General features: G+C 45.3%; 1 protein-coding gene across 1 annotated transcript in view; it reads right to left on the reverse strand.

The window, feature by feature from the left end:
* Positions 1-1,593: 1,593 nt before the first annotated feature.
* The window catches only part of cntn3a.1 (contactin 3a, tandem duplicate 1), a gene marked incomplete at both ends in the record, with an annotated part of 59,121 nt that continues 41,942 nt past the window's right edge, over positions 1,594-18,772 (reverse strand). Inside the window, 12 exons of the mRNA XM_084461957.1 lie at positions 1,594-1,685; positions 2,081-2,249; positions 3,066-3,178; positions 3,631-3,817; positions 4,060-4,175; positions 4,344-4,578; positions 4,687-4,757; positions 5,580-5,729; positions 6,081-6,239; positions 6,905-7,022; positions 12,652-12,827; positions 16,113-16,240. Coding sequence (XP_084318083.1) covers positions 1,594-1,685; positions 2,081-2,249; positions 3,066-3,178; positions 3,631-3,817; positions 4,060-4,175; positions 4,344-4,578; positions 4,687-4,757; positions 5,580-5,729; positions 6,081-6,239; positions 6,905-7,022; positions 12,652-12,827; positions 16,113-16,240 — 1,714 coding nt within the window. The remainder of the gene's footprint in view (positions 1,686-2,080; positions 2,250-3,065; positions 3,179-3,630; positions 3,818-4,059; positions 4,176-4,343; positions 4,579-4,686; positions 4,758-5,579; positions 5,730-6,080; positions 6,240-6,904; positions 7,023-12,651; positions 12,828-16,112; positions 16,241-18,772) is intronic.

Below are 18,772 nucleotides of genomic sequence, written 5' to 3' on the forward strand. Positions count from 1 at the left end.
GATGAACTTTATTCTCTACCCATGATAGGCCAGCTGCTGGAGGTCTGGCAAATAATGAAGCATACTCTGAATAAGACATACTTGGCCATCGCTTAGTGCCAAACCCTGATTGGACGACCTCTAGATGACTGTACATATAGCCCCCCACGTCCTCAGTTCCCTTTTTCTCTGTGCTGCTCGACCCTCTGCTTGGTGCTGTGTCTTTGCTGTACTCGCATTCCTTCTACATGAATAAACAAAACTGACGAGAACAAGATGTGACCAGGATCCTTGTTTTTTTTGTGTGGGCACACAATCAGCCACACGTTTAACTTTGAAAAAGAAAATACTTTAAGTGCAATTAAGAAAACAAATCAAACGTCATTATGTTTATTAAAAGCAGTTCGGTCCATTCAAACATCCTAAGCCACTTACACTGACCAGTATCATGCCAAACAGTAGTTGACTAAATTGCCACTTCTTACTGCAAGTTGTATTTTAGGAATAGAAGCAATGGTGGAAAATTCAATAATCACTGCCACTTCTGGTACAATGCATCACGAAAGACAAAAAAGGTATATCTGACTGAGCACAGAAGCTAAAAATATATGATGGAGACCTTGCAAATACTTTATAGAATGGAAAATTATCCAAAATAGGTATTTTTTTCATGGATAAATGATAATGGGGATAATTACTAATATATTATATCGGGATAAACAGATAAATAAATATGAACACGCTACTAACAGACAACAATGATGATAGACTTAAGGCTCATTTGGGACCTGAGGATTTCATACATACAGTGTATAGTAATGTGGCTCACACTGCTTAGTGTGGCTTTTTATGCACTCGTAATGGAGGGATGGAAGATGAGGGGCGGAAAGACATCCATCTATTAGCTTGTCCTCTGACAGTCCACTCGGCCAGCCATGTTGGATCCGGCTGCTCGGCAGTTGCTGTACTGCGAGACACGGTGGTCGGGAGCCATTTTGGCTCCGGAACTCTTTTTGAGTTCAGCCACTTAGTTCAGTGCAGTCATATAAGAGCGAGAGTAATATCATTGAAAAGGGTCCCGAACTAGGCCCTAAGAACAATGAGGTCGCGACGAATCCCCCGATCACAGCAGGGGGTCACCAATGAGACGGGTGAGCGTGGTTCTTCTTTTCAGCCTCTCTTCTGTACAGGAGGCGCACAACACAGCGGCCTGGAAGCATCAGGACAACATCAATCCTCGCCTCAGTACACATCAGTCACCATGGACATAATTGATAATCATAAATTATGTCCCTTAAGGCCATCTCTGCTTTCCTTCAGGATCAAATCCTTCATGACAACAATACCCATGGATAGTTGGAAGAAAAATATTGGGCACATCCATCTTTTCAGCTCCACAAAAGCAGCTTTTGTAAGAAGAGTTCCCAAGCTGGGCTTTGAATATCTCTTTTTGAAATATTGAGAGATACGATCTTACTCAACAAAGAGAAGCTCTTTGTGGGAAAATGAAAGAGAGAAGGTAAATGGGGAGGTTTCATGGGCTGCCTTCGTTTTTCAAGGGTCCTTCCTTTAACTGCCTGATTCAAAGCAAAAGTGTCATCCAATTCATGTTCGTCATAGGAAGGTCGAGGCTGTGAGTGAGAGGGCCAGTATGAAGACCACTGTTGAGGCCAGAGACTGTGGAGCTGCTCCAATTGCCAATGGACCTGGATCACAACCAGGAAGAAAAAAATATTCAGTTGTGTCAGTGAACACATGATCTTATTATCGCCTTCATAATGTGTACTATAGGATTTTTAGCTTTTTTTTTGGTACAGTAGCAAAAACATTGTGCTTGGTGTACTTTCTCTAAAGTACCAGCAGGTGGCACTGCTATGCTGCATTGTCGCCTTCATTGCTTTCCAATAATGATTGAATGGAGCATGTTTTGAGACTTATGCCTTGCTTGTCTAACTAAAACGGATAGGATAAGTCAGAGATTTAATATTCTTCTCCATCATTTCGTTTTAATTTTTTTATTTATTTCTTAACTGTACTCAGCTTTTTCATAAAACAGTTCCTAGTTCCTAATGCCAGGTCCAGAGTCAGTGGACTCTCCCACCTGCTATCCTGGGGATGATGATTTGTGCGCTGCTGCTGCCCTCTCCTCCCTCACTGAAGGCTTTGATCTGGATGATGTAGTCCTGGTTGATTGGCAGAGCCAGCTCCAGGGAGGTGGCGTTGGTCTCCACCACGCTGGGCTGACCGTCTCTGTCCTGCCTGAACATCACCTGGGAGGAGAACAGAGAAGACACAGCTGAACAACGCACAGAGTCCTGCTGGTAGGACACACTGGGTCCCCTCTAAAGCCCTGTGTTACTTGGTCAAGCCAAAGCCTAGGTGTTGGCTAGGGGGAGCTGAAGCAATGCCTCGGGTCTTTAGTAAGGTTAGTCATCATGCGAGCCACGTTGGCTAGCTCGACGGTCGAGAATCGTAACACAGACAGGGAAAGACCCAAGAGAAATAAACCCTCCTTTCATGACATACTTCACTTTCGAGAATTCCATCAGTTATAGGCTACAAATCAAATGTTCCAGAATGAATAGAAGTCTCACGAGGAATGGAGGCTGTGTTCTGTGTTCCAACTCTATAGAAACACTGCACAATGACAACATCAACAACCTTCACGACAGCCGTGTTAGAAACCCTTCCCTATTACAGAAATAGTGGACTATACACAGTAGTGTGTTCGCCATTTTCGTACAGTGTCTGAATTCCCAACGGTTCATTTGATTCACTACATAGTCCACTAGAAAATACCCACAATTCACAGCGATTTCTAGTGAACAGATGTAACTAACCCATCAGCGCATTTTGGCCCACGCAGCTGACCGACGTTTGAATCAGCCTAATTTTAAGAGCGCAGACTTTTCCTTTAGTTTGACTAGTGAACAGATGTACCCTACAATTTCTCGTTCACGACACTACAGCGGGAATAGTGAGGGAGTGAATGAGTGAACACAGCTCTTATCCCCACTCTAGAGCAGTATACAAAAGCGTACCGCAGCACGCGCAAGGCATGGTCTGGTACTGTACTTCTCCCTTACTTTATATCCAGTGACCTCGGACTCATTGTCCAGCGCTCTGACCTCATCCCATTTAAGGATGACCTTGGAGTCGGAGGTGTCCCATGTGACCTGGACTGGCGCCTGGCTCGGGGCTGGACGCCGCAAAAGAGGGAGGGAGAACAACGCATTAGGGGGGGCGATGTGTCAGAGGCAGAGATGTTCCTTTTCAGTTCAGTTTGATCCTTTCCAGTGATACGCCTTTTCTGTTTCGCTGTACAATGCTGGCAGAAACATTGGATGATTCATACTGTATCACGCCAGTGTTGGCGAGAGAAACGGAGAGAGAGAGAGAGAGAGAGAGAGAGGAAGCGAGCCTTTGTAGAGGTTTAAAATGACACCCTCGTATTAAAATCAAAACACTAATTAAAAGAACATGCAGAGGGGGAGATGAAGAGGAAACGAGTGACAGCTGAAAAGCCAAAGAGAGCGAGAGGCAGGGACAGATGGCCGGAGAAAGCAAACGATACAGAGATGGAGAGAGAGAGAGAGAACGAAAGAGAGAGAGAGACATTCAGATGGAGAGATAAGAGTTTGGCGTCCTCACGCGGCTTCTTGGTGGTGACGTTGACGGTGGCGCTGTGGGGGCCAAGCCCGGCGCTGTTGTAGGCCCGCAGGGAGACGCGGTACGCGGTGCTGGCCGCCAGCTCCCCGACCAGCACCCACGTCCTGTTCCCCGTCGTCCTGACCACACTGCCGGCCTCCGGCCTCTCCCCGTCCCCCCAGTACCTCAGCTGAAAGGGACGGACGGACGGACGGACACACACACACACGCACAAACACACACACACACTGAAATACCCTCTAGAATGGAAGATAATACATGATGCTCCATTCCTGTTCCATATGAAACACTAAAGCATCATGTGTGTGTGTGTGTGTGTGTGTGTGAGTGAGTGAGTGTGTGTGTGTGTGTGTGTGTGTGTGTGTGTGTGTGTGTGTGTGTGTGTGTGTGTGTGCGTGTCTCTCCTCGGACCTCGTAGCCAAGGATGCGTCTACGGTTGTTGCTCCAAGGGAGGGGCTTCCAAGTGACCTCCACCTCTGTGGCTGACACACTCCTGGCCCTCAGCTTCCCTGGAGCTCTGCTGGGCTCTACAGTGTCTCACACACACACACACACACACACACACACACACACACACACACACACACACACACACACACACACACACACACAGGCGGGTAAGAACATAGTCAACAACAAGTGACTGGCATTGCATGGGATCCAACTCAAAAGTCTGACGTCTGTCATCGACCCACCTTCCTCTGCAGAGTAGATCGTGGTCACCGGCCCGAAGGGCCCCTCCCCTTTGTTGTTGTACACGCCCACTTTGACGTGGTAGGGCGAGAAGGACTGGATGCTCTCGTTCTTGAAGACGTACCGCGAGGCTTCGGGGGAGGTGACCGCCGCCTGCATCCAGCCCTGCGCCCCGTGGGGGCGGAACGCCACCACGTAGCCGAACCCCGGGCCGCACTGCAGCTCCTCGGGAACAGGCTGCGGAGCGAGAGGGGGGGGGGGGATAGGCTGGGATCATGTACAGTAGCGCGCACACGCACGCATGCACACACACACACACCGGGGCAGGTATACTGTTAACTGTACCTCCCAGGTGATGACGAGCTCTGAGCGACCGCCCCCGCCCCCGCTCACCCTGGCCGGGGTCACCTTGGGAGCTGTGGAAGCAGAAGAATCGGCAAACTCAGCCTCCGTTGGTCACACTTTACAATAAGGGTCACAAAAAACATTAGTTACCTGTTAACTAATCAATCAATCAATCAATCAAAGCTTTATTTGTATAGCGCATTTCATACCCAGAGGCAACACAATGCGCTTTACAGAGAACAAGGGAGGTGGGCATACGACCCACCCCTACATATTCCAGAGGGAAGCAAAAAAACAGTAATCACCCAGGGACCAGATAAGTGAGCTGTAAAAATTCTTCCCTGACCCCTCTCAGCAAGGCGATCGAGCAAGCTCCTGGAGTATGTTTGTCTACCGGCTAAGAACATTTATAATAATGCTTATTTAGGGTTAGGTTAGGTTACTAATGTTAATTAATACCTTAATACCTTAATACCTTAGTTAAGGTTAGGGTTAGGGTTAGGTGAGTTAACCTTAGTTAACATAAATAACATTAGTAAATGGTTAATAGAGACATTAGTTAACTGTTACTTAATGCTTAATAATGCATTAACTAACGCGTATTAATGTACCCTTATTATAAAGTGTTACCCCTCCTTTTCTCTGTTTCTCCTGACCCCTGCCAGCCTGTCTCCATGGTGATATGCTCTTTTGGTTTCCAACTGGCACATGAACTGTACCACCATGGTCACCATCGCCACCACCACTACCATATCCCAGTAGGGACATAATCAAATATGGCATGTGTGTAAACAAAGGGGAGTGACGCACAGTACTACACGTTGATGTGTGTGTGTGTGTGTGTGTGTGTGTGTGTAATGAGCTGAGATGAGTTGCGTTCGGCCGACACGTACGCATGTCTTTGGTGCGGGCCTTCTTGGACGGTTTGCTGGGCTCCCCAGTCCCAATGGCGTTGGTGGCCAGGACTCGGAACTCATACTCCACCCAGGGACTCAGGTCGATGACGGTGGCGGTCAGCTGTCTGACCCCCAGAGACTCAGGCACTGGCACAGCAAGGACACGGCATGCAGACAAGCATCAGTCCACCTACGGTACAGTGCTGCAAGCCACTCAAGACACTCACACAGACACAGCCAGACAAAGACAGACACAGACAGACACAGACAGACATAGACAGACACAGACAGACACAGACAGACACAGACAGACAGACACAGACAGACAGAACCAGACCCCAGACAGACATAGATAGACACACAGACACAGCTACACACACAGACAACTACAGACACACAGACACAGCTACCGACACAGACACAAACAAACAAACACACACACACAGAAAAAGACACACAGAAACAGACACACCGAAACAGACACAGAGCGTTCCCTACCTGTGGCTCCGGCCTGCCAGCCCAGTGAGAACGGCGTGCGGGCCTGGATGGTGTGTGTGAGGACCGGACTATGGTTGTCGGGCCCCGGGCCCCAGGACAGGGAGGCGGTGCTCTCTGTCATCTCTATCACCTGGAAGTCCACCGGCGGGCCTGGGGGTCCTGCAGTCAACCGTCAACTCACAGTTACGGCGGGTCGTACACACCGGACAACACAGAGATGAGACGGCTGAGACGGTCCTGACCCGGCGAGCTCACATTCAGTCTCTGCTCTGCGGATCAGTCTGAACTTTCCCCCCCCATCTCAAACGATTATTCTCCGCTTATGTTTTGACCAATCAGGGACGGTGTTCTGGTGTTGCACTGCTATTCACCCCCCCCCCAGTCGAACGCAGCCCCTGATTGGTTCCCGTAGTGGATGCCACTGGCAAAACAGTCTCCCAATGCAACAAGCAGTAACATTAATATTAGTAGAATAAACACAGCCATCGGTGCAGTATTGCAGAAATAGACTCAATTAAACAAGAAGTTTCTTGGAGGAAAAGAGGTTTTCGCTGTTCTTCCGACTGGATTTGGCTGAAGGAGTTAGTTTGGCAAGGCAAGTACTCCCGCCCACAATAATCTTTCGAGACAGGGGGAAGGCCAGACTGAGCTGTGGAGAGAAACAGCATGTGAGCTTGTTCGATCAGGATGGTCTCACAAGGCTAACGAGAAGAGACGCTCACGAAAGTGTCCGTGAGCAGTTGGATTTACTGACGGCTAAGCATACAGTTCTACTGTTCGCTGTATTGGTGGCCTAGGTTGACTACTGACGTGAGAGGTCTTACCTCTGACCACTACATCCGTGGCGATGGACACACTGTCCACCTTGGTCTGGACCGCACAAGTGTACTTCCCAGCATGCCTCAATTGAATGTTCCGGATCATGATGTCACCTGCAGAGCGCTGTTGAGGAAGAAGGAGAAAGCAATGAAAGCAAAACGGTGAGGAAAATGTTTGAGAATGTTTGAGAATAATGAATCCAAATAAAAAGCAATGATGGCAATAAAGGCCCAGTAAGTTTGTTTTCTTAGAGTGACGCCGAGAAGTGTTCATGTAAAACAAAGTACATAAGAACTCTTTTTGGATCATGATCAGATTGGATCAGTTCCATCATGTTCCATTCTCAGACTGGTTTTTAACACTATTTAAAATGTAATTAGAGGTTTCTTATAATAGTTCTGGGAGCTAGACCAAATCACTGTTTGTAGAACATTGATAATGGAATCCAGAGCACATACTGTTCTTCAATACATTGCTATTGTTCATTCAAAGAACAGAAAAATGTCTGTTGCCATAGTTAAGCCCCTTAAAATGATGAATACTAGTGTTCTATACAGTAAGCATGGAAGCTACTCTCTATCTGACCTTCCAGAAATTACTTACAGTATCACAATTCACAATTATTTTCTTCTTGCTACTGTAAGGGGACCGTTCGGCTGGGAGTCCACACCAGTTACTGTACTCTCAAGCTCATACAAGGCTTTGTCTACGCTGTCTAGGGGTAGTTCTGGCTAATAGATCTCTTGTGTCCTCCTTCCTGCCCACATAAGGTACATTAGATTCAAGATCAGTTAATTTGCCATGTACTGTATATGGTTTACACATACAGTACTAGTCATTTGACAAGGGTAATGGCATACGCAGATGGAGACGGATAGGACAATACAAAGACATGACAGTACAAATGCAATTGCAAACAAATATTATAAATATTATATAATTATAAACAATAAAAAGAAAGGCACAAATGAAAAAAATCGCTCTATATATACAGAATGGAGTGTGGTGAGTATGTACAGTGTGAGTGCAGTGTAGTGTGGTACTGTAGATGAGCGATGTTCTATATATACAGTACAATGTACAATGAGTGCAGTGTTGTGTCGTGTTAAGTGGTACAATCAGAGGTCAATTGCAAGTGGTGCAAAGGGTATAGTGTCAGTGGTGGGGGGGCGTGGGGGGGGACACACGCCTTATTGATCAGTCCGATGACTGTGGGGAACTGTTTTTGTGGCGTGTGCACCTCCCGATGGACCGCAGTCTCCTGCCAGAGGGGAGTGGTTCAAAGGGACTGTGACCGGGATTGGAGGGGTCGGCCACAAACTTTCTGTAGGTGGACTCGTCGCCCTCAGAGATGGGACCGATGACGGTGGTGCCGTCTGCCAACTTCAGGAGCTTGACCGACGGGTGGCTGGAGGTGCAGCTGTTCGTGTACGGGGAGAAGAGTAAAGGGGAAAGAACACAGCCTTGGGGGTTGCCTGTGCTGATGGTCCTGGAGTCAGAGACATGCTTGCCTAGTTTCACGTGCTGCTTCCTGTCGCGACAGGAAGTCTGTGATCCACCTACCGGTGGGGTCGGGCATGCGCATCTGAGAGAGCACGCCCTCCAGAGTGAGTGGGAGGATGGTGTTGAAAAGCAGAGCTGAAGTCAACAAACAGGATCCTGGTGTAGATGCCTGCAAACTCCAGGTGCTGGAGAATGTAGTGAAGGGCCATGTTTACTGTGTCGTCCACTGATCTGTTTGCTCTGTAGGAAAACAGCAGGGGGTCCAGGAGTGAGTCTGTGATGGATTTGAGATGCTGCAGGACAAGGCACTCAAAAACCTTCATTGCTACAAAGGTCAGGGCAATGTGTCTGGCCAGTAATCCTTGCTTTCGTGGGGATGGGGATGATGGTGGAGGTTTTGAAGTGGGCTGGTACAGGCTCTCTGTAGCTGACTGCCTGTGATTCAGCTCCAGCTTCCCAGGCTGGCAGCATCCTGGCCAGCTCAATCCTCCGTTGCAGTTTGTTTCAGTTGAGGTTTAAAACCGTTCCAATAGTAGAAGTCAATAGTAATCCCGGCCGAAAATGCCTCTAACAAGAGTCTCTATGAGTGGTCAAAAGAATTCCCTCCTCACGAGGTCCGCTGCATTTGACCAGTCGTCCCCTCGGTCTCCGTCCCACGTGAGTGAGACTTACCCGCTTCTCCACTCTTAAGTGAGTGAGTATCCAGCACCCTTAACCACGTATCACGCCTCACAAGACAATCACACCACTCAGAGCTCTTAAAGGCATGGGCAAATCCATACATTCAATGGTCTCAAACCACATTACTAACTGACCCAATGACAAACAATTAATAATGCTGTGGGATTTAACTAGTAACCAAATATAATGAAAATAATAGTATTTCTCCTCAACTTCCTGAGACCACCAGGCACCCCTCCTCTTCCCTTATGAAACAAACATGTATTGCAATATATTGGAAAATATAATGTAATATATCGAACAATGCATTTCCATACATAGGAAACTAGTGGTTACATATTTTCCAATATACTGCAATATATGAAAAGCGGCATGTATTATTCAATATATTATGTATGTATCATACTATTATATATAATTTTTTTCTTTGTATTTGTTTGTTTCTATGTTTTGATTTTAACTTTCGTTGGAATTTTGGGGGGATTTGTTTCAATTTAGATGTGCCGGCCATCTTGGAATTTACTAAATGGCCACCATAAAACTTACGTTTTGCAAAATCTTGGCTTCTAAATAAGATGGAACATTGATTTTAACTGCTAAATCTACATTTCAGGGTCAATGAATTCAATGAACAAAATTGAGGTAAAACTGACTAAAATGCATATAAACATTTTTTATTGCATGCTCATTGCTTGTTAAAAGCATGGTTGTTGGTTTCAGCATGCCATCCGCGTGTTTGTTTTGCAGGGGATCCTGCTGCAGATACTGCAGAGCAATGGCTATCTGTGCCCATACCCTTGTTTGGACATGGACTTTCAAAATGAGCCGCTTCAGAGCCCCAAGTGTTGGAGGGAGCTCGTCACTTTCTGCCAAATGTTTATGATAACCTTGGCTGAGTAAGCTGCACTATACAAAGGAAGTCAGTGTTGACAGCATTCCTTTGTCACTTCTGCTTCATCCAAAAGCATATGCAGAGCACTGATAACATATCCATCTACTTTGAGGTAGACCTACAGCTGGGTTGCCTTGCCTATACAGGAAACCTCCCTCTGTTGTCGGCCCCAGTGAATGCATGAAAGGCTGGCAAAGCCTTTGCTCTTTCTTTACCTAGAGCTCGCCACTGTGGTTCAATCTCCACAACCCCAGAGGTCATAGAAATGGACGCGTTCTTCAGCAAGATGTCATAGTTTGCTGTGACTAGCACTAGAACGTCAGTGTCTGGTGAGGTCATAGTTTGCTGTGATTGGCAGTAGAATGTCCGTGTCTGGTGAGGTCATAGTTTGCTGTGATTGGCAGAATGTCCGTGTCTAGCGAGGTCATAGTTTGCTGTGATTGGCAGAATGTCCGTGTCTAGCGAGGTCATAGTTTGCTGTGATTGGCAGTAGAATGTCTGTGTCTAGCGGGGTCATAGTTTGCTGTGACTAGCACTAGAACGTCAGTGTCTGGTGAGGTCATAGTTTGCTGTTATTGGCAGTAGAATGTCCGTGTCTAGCGAGGTCATAGTTTGCTGTGATTGGCAGTAGAATGTCCGTGTCTAGCGAGGTCATAGTTTGCTGTGATTGGCAGTAGTATGTCCGTGTCTAGCGAGGTCATAGTTTGCTATGACTAGCACTAGAACGTCTGTCTGGTGAGGTCATAGTTTGCCTTGTTTGGCAGTAGGATGTCTTTTTCTGGCGAGAAGAACATCGACTGTGTATCAGGTGGGCTTTGCTGTGATGCCAGCACAGCCTGGTGGATCAGCAGTGTGTCTGCTTCTTCGGGAGGATTCACTTTGTCAAAGCAGATGATCTTATCAATGCTCTGTGGATGCTTTTGGATGAAGCCCCCCTCCCGGTTCAGTAGCCTACTGAGATTATATAGCTGTTTCACTTTGCTATCGTGATCATGGCTAGGCATCAGCAATGACGTTAATGTCAGACTGAAGCTCTCAACGGAGTGTAAGGAGTTAACAATTCTGTCTGATATCAGGGTAGAATTAGCCTGTACCGACGTGTGTCAGTGCAGCAGCCAGTTCCAGAACAATGATGATTGCCAAGCCGCGATGCAGGAAAGCGATGATGATTATGATGATGTACTGTATAGAGACTGTCTAATGAAAAAGATTGCTTAATTATGATCATACTGTGGTCTAAACGTGCATGTCATGATGCTGAAGATGGTTACAGAAACATCCAAAGTTCACACTTGCTAAATTTTAAACTCGTAAGACAAATGATCTGTTAACTCCTCAATAAAAAGTACTACCTCAGTTTTATTGGCACCATTGGATTCATTGACCCATAAAATGTAGGTTTAGCAGTTAAAATCAATGTTCCAGCTTATTTAGAAGCCAAGATATTACACACACATCTGGGCAAATAGAAACACAGATTTTCTGATTCCTTATGTCAATCAATCAATCAATCAATCAATCAATTGATTCCTTATACACTACCCTTTCCAAAATGTATACAGTAGTTTTGCAAATACCCCCCAAAATCCAACAAAATGACATAGTGAACCTGACTGGTATGTCAAGTGTGTGACATGCGGAGTCAAGTACTGAAATAAGCTGAGAAGATGAACACATTTATCACACTACATTACCAGCCTCACTCTCAACAATCACAGCCACACTAGAATAGACTGGTGGTGATTACAAAGCCAAGACCTCATAATTACCTTTCCTAATTAAAAGAAATACAATATATTCAGTGGTAGAAGATCAAATGCAACGCTTGACTGGACATTGATTAATGCATTCCTTGGAAATTACTTTTGTCAAATTGTTGTTAATCAGCTAAGCAGGTCGAACACGTTGTCTACTTGTTAATTGTGTAGACTCATGATTCATTGTGGCCAAACATTCAATACCCTGTCTCTAGGATACAGTAGACATAAACGCAGTAGAATGAAACATAAGTGTCCACCACTATCAGATGTAACTGGCTTCAGTGTCTTTTTTGATTAATGTTATATTCCAGATTTATCCAGTTTTCACCCAATGTGGTAGCCAAACACGCCCGACCTATAATTGTCCCCTGTTGCTGCTGTCGAGGGTCCATTGCGCAATCCTGTGGTTGGTGATCCAGAAGAGAGAGCCAGCTACCTGACTCTCTCAAGCCTGTCACCCCCAACTGCAGACACTCACGCAAATTAAACTAACCACCCTCTGGAGTGGCTGCCCATATTCGGATCTGGCAAGACCAGGGCGCGAACCCCAATCCCCAGTGGGCAGCTGCACTGAAACACGACGCTTAGACCACTACACCACAGTGGACCCAGATTAGTGTCTGTACTGCCGGCTGTCATTCAAAATCAATGTATTTTTTGGGGGTGGGGGGTTCATTCAGTTTAGCTGTTTGTCTTGGCCCAGCATCCTATTAACAGGTACTTAATTGCTTCAAACACACACCCACATAGAGCCAACGGTGTCCAGTATCTCCTATTGTTTCATGGAACTCTATAATTGGAAAGCACAGTGTGTGCCAGCCCGTGAGAGAAACAGGCACATAAGCCAAAGTGTGTTTTGCACTGAAAAGCCCTACCTACATATCAAGACAGTTTTGGAAAGTGCGGTATAACTCACTCCTCCGACTTTCTCAAAGTAGCCCCCATGGCTTCCAAAGTGGATGAGCTGCTCGTTGAAGAACCAGGTGAACTTGAGGTCGAGCGTGGGGTCGTGGGAGACCTGGCAGGGGAGCACGATGCTCTCGCCCACCGTCACGTCCAGGTGACCCGCCGGGCTGGTGATCACGGTCGCCTCTGCAAACACAAGAGCAGCAGGGTTACGAGGGGTGATGAAACCGGCGCAGGCTCACCTTTTCAGTACAGATAAAGCAATCCTTCTAGGCAGAACTATATTTGTATGTTGTTTTCCCAGTCATTCCAACTTTATCTGTCAACACCGTATTAATGTGCACATCTGGTGAAATCTGACTGTTGTAAATTGACATCTTAAACTGGATATCAACCACAAAAGAGATCATGGCTTGCTTTAATTCAATTAATGTAAATAAACAACCAAATATAAATAAAATGAGTTGTCTAGACTGTATACTGTATGGACTTTTTTACACAGGTTTGTCACTGACATAACATACAGTGCTGTCCCAACACGACAACTCACATCGAGACAACAGTCGAGCTCAAGGTCCAAAACAAAAAAAGGGCAGAGGAAAAAACACAATAACCATATTACCGTATTACTCATCTCAAACTCGTGAAACCAGTTTCATCCACAGCAGCACAGCGACCAGGGTGGAAAAACAAACCCAGAACAACAACCCACCTATCCACAAGCCACACAGCCTCAGCCCCAGTCTATAATTTGGTTCCATTTGTGCCCAGACAACAAAAGACATCCTATTTCAACCACAGCATGGGACGTGTTGCATATCAACATAATATTTGGCCCCACTCAATCTGCCCCCTCTTTCCCGTTCGGCGGTGCAGGGCGCTGCTCTACCCGTACGACGAGCCTGTGGTGAATTATGCATGCGCGTCATCGGCGTCTAATGGACAGAAAAGCCGACACAGCGTGTCAGGAGGAGTAAAGGTCTGTACTGCCGGCTGTCAAAACAAGCTCGTTTGTTTATCTCTCACACACACACCCCCTTGAGGAGGGCTGACTGGTTCTGCCGAGGCATTCCAGGTGAGCCCAGGGACCGTCTAGATACCGACTTGGAAATGAGAGGGAAAGACTTTCGACTTGAAATTCTGAACTTTTCCTGATGTTTGCCTTTCAGATTGAGGGCACTTGTTTACCTCAACCTTCATTTCATCAAGAGTATTGTTTGTTTGTTTGTTTGTTTGTTTGTTTGTTTGTATGTATGTATGTATGTATGTACAGTGTATGTATGTGTGTATGTATGTACGTATGTACGTATGTACGTATGTACGTATGTATATATGTATGTATGTATGTATGATCGATCGATCTCAGAATCAGAATCAGAAACTGTTTATTTCCATGCAGTATTACAATGTGCTAGGAATTTGCTTTCCGGTGAGGTGCATAACATTTTGACAACATTGGACAGGGTGCAGGAATGAGACAGGACTGTGCAAAGTACAAAAAGCTAGTGCAAAAAAACTATAAGCTAAAGAAAAGAACAATGTACAAAAATCTGTGCAGTCAGTGTATACAGTATGCAGTCAGTATGCAGAGTGTACTGTGTAGGTGAGTGTGTGTATGTGTATATGTATGCGCGGCATGATGTGTGAGTGGTGCGTCCTATACATACATTCAGGTCATGTGCAAGTGTCTATCGACAGTGTCTCTCAGGGGTGGTGGAGTCTGGTGGGGCGGGTCCCTTCTCTTCGTGCCACTACCCTTACGGCCTGCTCACACGCTTCCGTTCCGTCAACGTATGGCAGAAGGCGTGTCTGCTGCACGCAACAACAACCAAATCCCGCCTTGCGATGACGTCTTTCTCCGTCAAGACATCGGATTGGTCGGCAGCTCCGGCAACGCATCTGAAAGTTGAACATTGCTCAACTTTCGACGCTAGCAACGCAGGCAAAGCAACGCCCCGGGACAACAACGGAACCAGAATGCCATTCGGCTGCAGCCATTGAAAGTGAATGGCATCCGTCAATGTTGGCGCATCAAGCGCAAGCGTGTGAGCGGCCCGTTAGGCAGCCTGAGGGGAGTGGCACGAAGAGATTATGGCTGGGTTGGGAGGGGTCGGCTGCAATCTTCCTGGCCCGCTTCAGGGTCCTGGGGTTGTGCAGGACCAGGAGGGAGGGCAAGTTGGACCAGGAGGGAGGGAAGGTTGGACCAGGAGGGAGGGAAGGTTGGACCAGGAGGGAGGGAAGGTTGGACCAGGAGGGAGGGCAGGTTGAACCAGGAGGGAGGGCAGGTTGGACCAGGAGGGAGGGCAGGTTGGACCAGGAGGGAGGGCAGGTTGGACCAGGAGGGAGGGCAGGTTGGACCAGGAGGGAGGGCAGGTTGGACCAGGAGGGAGGGCAGGTTGCAGTCTATCACCTTCTCAGCGGATCAGAGGATGTGCTGCAGGTTTGCCCTTGGATGTAGCGGCGGAGTACCAGGAGGATGTGAGGATGAACTCAACGATCTATCTATCTATCTATCTATCTATCCATCTATCTATCTATCTATCTATCTATCTATCTATCTACACACTGTGGAACATGGTGTTGGAGACGTTAAGTGACTGATGGGGTAAGTATCCATACCCTGGGGTCAGTATCAAATGAAACTTGAACATGGCTAGTATCGATTTCTTCCAGATGGGACTGAATTTAATGAATATAGCTTGTAAATATTATATCTAAGGTGTACACATGTGAGAGATAGCACCATACTTGCATGCGAAAGGGCAAAGAGAGGGAAATCAAAGTGGTTTCTACTGTATCAGGCAATTTGCAATTCAAAACTTGTGAGGAATCACCAAAAGGCGTTTCAATAGAGCACTGTTGTTGACTCTGCTCTTTAGAAAGGCCTAGAAAATTCATTGCCTTGCAGAAGCATGTGATTTAAATGGATTGAATCCTTAAACAAGCCGGGCACAGCTATTAACTGGCAAAAGTATGAATTAAACATTAAGGCTTAGGAATGCACGTCTACAGTCTAAATGCTTACTCTAACCTTGACCAATCTAGTAATTGTGCAGTATCTCTCCAGGGCAATTGGAACCTCGCTGTTGGAATAGCACTGTTATGCACGCGCATCTGCAGTATGGTAACTTTAACGAGAAATTGAGTTTTTTTCATGATTTGGGCATAAACCAATTTACCGGTGGTCCATTTCTTTAAGCTCTGGTGATGTGGAAATCCTGACAAATTGTGAGTCATCCCAAAACAAGAACAGAAACCCAAACAATGTGATAGCTCAATTACACCGGCTGAATAACAAAATGGGTCCCACTGTTGAATTGTATTAGTAATGACCAAGCCTATGTGCAAAGCCCAGCTACACAATACCAAACACTCAAGTCATAAATATGAAAACAGGAATAGCTCTGCAAAACAGCCTGGTGGGAATGAAAGTGAGATAGAACCAACTCAAGTAGTTGGAAAATAATTTACCTTTAACCAAAAGACTCCCAGCACTGCTCGCCACACCAAACTGGTTCCTGGCCACGCATGTGTAAAGGCCGGCGTCCATTTTGGTAACATTTGCTATCCGAAGACTTCCATTATCCAGCACCGAGACCCTGGGAGGAAATGGGAACCATTTAAAATCTTTCTTTTTTTTAAAACAGAAAAATAATTAGACGACATAGTCAGTTCTCTGATGGTGAGCAGTGTCATTACTGTTTGTCCCAAGGCATTCAAAGTTAGACATGGTCCTATAGATCAGAATATAATTGTAAAGACCGCAGTAGACACACAGCAATGTAATCTTATATTCCATGTAAGATTTGTAATTAAACAGAATATGACGTAATCACAATTTCTTCTAAAAATAAACAGTTGGGTGAACAGGTTTTTTTGACATTTAGTCCAAAACGCATAAAATGACTGGAAATCTAAAACAATGGTTTAGTAAATGCCTGTGCATGTATTATGACAGCCATGAATATTAATAGTGATAATAACATTTATCATACATAACAAACAGGTGTTGCTTCACAATATCTTGAATAATTTCAGAGACAGCTATAAATGAATACATACGCAGGTGAATGATGAGAAGGGGTGTCATTAAAACATGTTAGAAGTGTTAAATATGTTAATGCAAATGTGAACAGCTCCCTAAAATACTCTTCATACAGCTCCCTTAAATCCACCGTTCCCCAACAGATAAACTGGCGTTTACAAGATCATCAAGATAGCAGCTTCTCAGAATTAAAATGCAGTAGTCCATTCTGTGCACGGTAACAAGGCCCTCAGGACTGTGGAAGATTTCTTGCTAACATCGCCCAGGGCTTCCTGTTTAATGGACCATAATAAGGAGTTATGGATATGAGATGTCACCGGGATACAGTCTGACATTAAACTGGCCGTGTTCAACATATCACCTCCTCCTTATCTCTCAGAGAGGGAATAACAAAGCATAACCATGAAGGGAGAGTTTTCTCTTCCACCAAAATGGTTTCTCTCTGGCTCAAGGGGTGCTTCGCGGCGATTAAAGTGTAGCGGAAAATTTGTGAGGTTCATAAAATTCCTAAGTGTGGTGCAGGGATAAATACTGTGAGTACATTTTCTTATCATTGTGTGTTGTTAAATTGAAGTAATAACCATTAGTTTACGCCTGTTGCATCTGGGCACACTTGGAGAGTTGTTACAGTATTGATTCTGCTATGGTGAGTAGTAGAGGAGTTTACTGGAGTTTATCTGTACTGAGCATAGTCTTGGAGTCGGCAGCAGCATGTCACTGTGACTGTACCCCGTACGTTACATGTGACAAATAAAGGAATCTTGAATCTAGTATTTTTTAAAAAACCTGGGTAACAAAACTGAATGAAACATATACACCTGACCACTTGTCAGGCGTAAATAACTATATAAAATATAACAAAACAAAACACTACCGTATTCAAATCATGTATTGTAAAACGAAAGAGGCCTACAGGGTAAGTAAAGAGTGAAATACTACTTGCTTTAATATTCACTGACATTTCACACACTCTCTCAGATATCTAAGCTTTGATGAACTGTCTCGTTTGATTTGGTGATTTTAAACAGGTTAATGGGTGAGTTTGATGCATTTGTTTGGAAATGAAACAGAGCGCCCTGTTTGGCAAAACAATCTTTCACTTCAAGGTCTATTTCCAATGTCACTTTGATGAAGCTCTTAATTGAATCCATTTTTACAGGCGTCAGGAGTGGTCAGCATAGAAATTGAATCATGGTAAGCGCATTACTGTTAACCTTACAGCCTCTGCATAAGTGCACTGGAATCCAGTTATCAATAATCATGGTGTTTGTGACTGGGACAGCATCCTGATCTCATAATTTGATCACTTACTGGGAAAAACGTGGTGCCTCATTCTGTTAATGTCACGTTATGACATTCACCAAAACCCCCCAACTTCAAGCAACAAAGTTTGAAAGTAGTCTTCAGAAATCACTTTACATGATAAAAATGGCAGAGCACGTGCAGCGCTTAGGCAGACAATGGGATTAACTAATCAGGTCCAAACTCGTTCTTGGTTGATTTGCTCTCTTCTGCTCCAGAGCCTTGAAAACATTTCCCCATGAAGATACAGAGCAACTTTGATTACAACTGTAGAGAGAGCGGGATGGATTAGTGGCGTGCCGTGTCACGCTAGAGAGAAAATAAAAGGACACAGGGGAAATGGTTTGAGAAAGATTGTTGCTACTAGAATGTTTTACCAACATATCATATTAATGTCCCCCACCCGATCGTGTAGGGTTAGGGTTAGGGTTAGGGTTAGGCACTGGGATCTCTTTAAGGGACTTTGGATCGACCCGTGTACTCTACGTTAGTTCTTCATATGTTGATAACCTTTGAACACCTTGTACCTTGTCTATACAATAGACAACAACAATTGACTGTGTACTACTGTATACTTGAAACACTTGATCCAACACCTGACCAACACTTGAACAATTGCACACCTTGCCTATACAACAGACAATAACAATTGACTCTTGCCTATACAATAGTTAATAACAATTGACTCCGTACAACTGTACACTTGAATTTGTACCTACTACTGGACCACTACTGGGTGGAAGGGTGTAGCATGGTTCAACTTAGAACCCATGAAATTTAATTG

This window comes from Borostomias antarcticus (assembly GCF_949987555.1).
Source record: "Borostomias antarcticus genome assembly, chromosome: 3".
Taxonomy (NCBI): Eukaryota; Metazoa; Chordata; class Actinopteri; order Stomiiformes; family Stomiidae; genus Borostomias; species Borostomias antarcticus.